The sequence below is a fragment of the Trachypithecus francoisi genome, unplaced genomic scaffold (genome assembly GCF_009764315.1).
Source record: "Trachypithecus francoisi isolate TF-2019V2 unplaced genomic scaffold, Tfra_2.0 Lachesis_group11, whole genome shotgun sequence".
Taxonomy (NCBI): Eukaryota; Metazoa; Chordata; class Mammalia; order Primates; family Cercopithecidae; genus Trachypithecus; species Trachypithecus francoisi.
In genome coordinates, this window is record NW_022681456.1 from 79,014,747 (window position 1) to 79,018,829 (window position 4,083).

General features: G+C 37.4%; 1 protein-coding gene across 1 annotated transcript; it reads right to left on the minus strand.

Annotated features, from left to right (window-relative positions):
• Positions 1-207: 207 nt before the first annotated feature.
• Positions 208-1,068, minus strand: LOC117091059 (olfactory receptor 6C74-like). The gene is given in 4 exon segments (XM_033223536.1): positions 208-249; positions 252-424; positions 427-615; positions 618-1,068. Coding segments are annotated over 4 exon segments (855 nt in total).
• Positions 1,069-4,083: the final 3,015 nt, after the last annotated feature.

Genomic DNA, 4,083 nt, shown 5'->3' on the forward strand with positions numbered 1-4,083 from the left:
GAAATAAAAACTATCATAAAAAAGTGAAAGAAAATTAGCTTCTCTAAAACAAAAAATTTTATGAAAAAGTTTGAAAAGACATAAAGATAAATATCAAAACAATAGAAAGAAAAAGAGGGAGAACTGTGTCATGGAAGCTACTATTGTATTCTATGACATTATTTGAGACTCCTTTCTTCATTTCCTTTATATAATACAATTGAATGTTCATTTCCTTGAGAAAGAGACAATCCTGTATATCACATTCATGTCACACTCATGAAGGCGTTTTTCACTTGTTGGTTTCTTAAGGTATAGATGAAAGGGTTCAAAAGTGGAGCGACAAAGGTGTTGAGCACCAAAATTCCCTTTGAAAAAGATATATTTTGTTTGACCGATGGCTTAACATACATGAAGATGCAGCTGCCATAAGAAAGGGATATCATGATATCATCACCATTACCAATGTGACTAAGAGTGTCACCAACGCTGAAATGAATCCCATCCTGTCCAGGAGCTGCGTGTCAGTGCAGGAAATCTGCAGGAGTGGAGTAGTGTCACAGTAGAAACGATCAATGACGTTGGAGGCACAGAAGTCAAGATTTAGGCCTAAGAGGAGTGGTGGAAAGATAACGAGAAACCAGCAAGCCAACACCCAAGCACAAGCTGCATGCAGATTTTGCTGCTCATGATGGTGGTGTAATGCAGGGGCTTACAGATGGCCACATAGCGGGCATAGGACATGGCTGCCAGCAAGTAAAATTCTGATGCTCCAAGTAGGAAGGCAAAAAACGCTTGAGTGACGCAACTGTTACAGGAAATGCTTTTGTCCCCAGTTGCCATAGTAACTAGCAATTTAGGGATGCACGTAGTAGTATAGGAAATTTCTAGGCAGGAAAAATTCTGAAGGAAAAAGCACATGGGAGTCTTAAGGTGAATATCCACCAGGGTGAGTGTGATGATAATCAGATTGCCAGTGATGCTTAGCACATAGCTGAGAAGCAGGAAGATAAACAACACAACTTTCAATTCTGGGTTATCAGTCAAACCTGCTAGGATGAACACCGTCACTCTGGTATGGTTTCTCATTACTATCCTCTGAATTTTATCAATTTTGTATAGAAAAAAGTAATAATTATCTCTACAGAAAAATAACAGTGATCACAGTGTTTAAGCTAAAGTTAGCAAAGTGAGGTTTCACATACAGCAATAAGATGTTCATTAATGTTTTCAAGATGCTTATGACAGGAAGAATAATGCTTTGTGTTTCCAGAGGATTTGGATAGAGAATTAAAACTTTGCTACCCAAGAGTAATCTACATAATGATAGCAATTGTTCATTTATTTTATGTGAATTAATTATAGAGAAATTAAAGGAACTTAAAGGGTAGAAAATGCTTTCTCTTTCTTGATGATATGCAAGAATTTGAATGGCATGCCACTTTTTGCTCAAAGAAGTTTAATTGAAGAAAAATTTTTTAATTTTGCATATAAAATCCCAAATGATACCTGACATTAGAAGTACATGTGACCATATTTTGCATTTAACATGCACACACACATACACACACACAAACATACACAAATATAACCATCATTGATAACCAGTGCTAGTACACCTTTATCATTTTATGCAACTAATCAAACTCAAATGTCTAATTCTTGTCTCATTTACTTTCATTTCTAATAAGATCCAGTTTCAGATCGGTGAAAATGAGGCACAGGGAATGATTTCATTCACTATTCTTATTAGTATTTGCATCACCTTAATCTCTGTTGGTACCCACTCAAGCTTTCCCATGCTGAATCTCAATACCAAATCAGCAGGAACAGTCTAATAATGGTAGCAAGCCACTGCAGTTTGCCTCTGAGGTTTTGCTCTTGAGAATGGACCAGATAAACTGAAAAACGGGATATAGGAAAACAGAAGCAGAGAGAAATAATATAAGTGAGGGTTTAGGAAATTGTATGTTGTGAAAGAAGTAAAGACAAAGTTGGCTCAAAACCTAGAGAGGCAAGAAAGATTTTAGAGATAGGATAATGAGATAGAGAAAAGAATTAAAAGAAGATTAAAATAGGTAAATTAGTAAAAATTATAAGGTGAATTTTTTTATTATTATTTTTTATTATACTTTAAGTTCTAGGGTACATGTGCATAATATGCAGGTTTGTTACATAGGTACACTTGTGCCATGTTGGTGTGCTGCACCCATCAACTCGTCAGCACCCATCAATTCATCATTTATATCAGGTATAACTCCCAATGCAATCCCTCCCCACTCCCCTCCCCATGATAGGCCCAGTGTGTGATGTTCCCCTTCCCGAGTCCAAGTGATCTCATTGTTCAGTTCCCACCTATGAGTGAGAACATGCGGTGTTTGGTTTTCTCTTCTTGTGATAGTTTGCTAAGAAAGATGGTTTCCAGCTGCATCCATGTCCCTACAAAGGACGCAAACTCATCCTTTTTATGGCTGCATGGTATTCCATGGTGTATATGTGCCACATTTTCTTAATCCAGTCTGTCACAGATGGACATTTGGGTTGATTCCAAGTCTTTGCTATTGTGAATAGTGCCGCAATAAACATACGTGTGCATGTGTCTTTGTAGTAGAATAATTTATAATCCTTTGGGTATATACCCAGAAGTGGGATGGCTGGGTCATATGGTACATCTAGTTCTAGATCCTTGAGGAATTGCCATACTGTTTTCCATAATGGTTGAACTAGTTTACAATCCCACCAACAGTGTAAAAGTGTTCCTATTTCTCCACATCCTCTCCAACACCTGTTGTTTCCTGACTTTTTAATGATTGCCATTCTAACTGGTGTGAGATGGTATCTCATTGTGGTTTTGATTTGCATTTCTCTGATGGCAAGTGATGATGAGCATTTTTTCATGTGTCTGTTGGCTGTATGGATGTCTTCCTTTGAGAAATGTCTGTTCATATCCTTTGCCCACTTTTTGATGGGGTTGTTTGTTTTCTTGTATATTTGTTTGAGTTCTTTGTAGATTCTGGATATTAGCCCTTTGTCAGATGAGTAGATTGCAAAAATTTTCTCCCATTCTGTAGGTTGCCTGTTCACTCTGATGGTAGTTTCTTTTGCTGTGCAAAAGCTCTTTAGTTTAATTAGATCCCATTTGTCAATTTTGGCTTTTGCTGCCATTGCTTTTGGTGTTTTAGACATGAAGTCCTTGCCCATGCCTATGTCCTGAATGGTACTACCTAGGTTTTCTTCTAGGGTTTTTATGGTATTAGGTCTAACATTTAAGTCTCTAATCCATCTTGAATTAATCTTTGTATAAGGAGTAAGGAAAGAATCCAGTTTCGGTTTTCTATTTATGGCTAGCCAATTTTCCCAGCACCATTTATTAAATAGGGAATCCTTTCCCCATTTCTTGTTTCTCTCAGGTTTGTCAAAGATCAGATGGCTGTAGATGTGTGGTATTATTTCTGAGGACTCTGTTCTGTTCCATTGGTCATATCTCTGTTTTGGTACCAGTACCATGCTGTTTTGGTTACTGTAGCCTTGTAGTATAGTTTGAAGTCAGGTAGCGTGATGTCTCCAGCTTTGTTCTTATGACTTAGGATTATCTTGGCAATGCGGGCTCTTTTTTGGTTCCATATGAACTTTAAAGCAGTTTTTTCCAATTCTGTGAAGAAAGTCATTGGTAGCTTGATGGGGATGGCATTGAATCTATAAATCACCTTGGGCAGTATGGCCATTTTCACGATATTGATTCTTCCTATCCATGAGCATGGTATGTTCTTCCATTTGTTTGTGTCCTCTTTGATTTCACTGAGCAGTGGTTTGTAGTTCTCCTTGAAGAGGTCCTTTACATCCCTTGCAAGTTGGATTCCTAGGTATTTTATTGTCTTTGAAGCAATTGTGAATGGAAGTTCATTCCTGATTTGGCTCTCTGTTTGTCTGTTACTGGTGTGTAAGAATGCTTGTGATTTTTGCACATTAATTTTGTATCCTGAGACTTTGCTGAAGTTGCTTATCAGCTTAAGGAGATTTTGGGCTGAGACGATGGGGTTTTCTAAATATACAATCATGTCATCTGCAAACAGGGACAATTTGACTTCTTCTTTTCCTAACTGA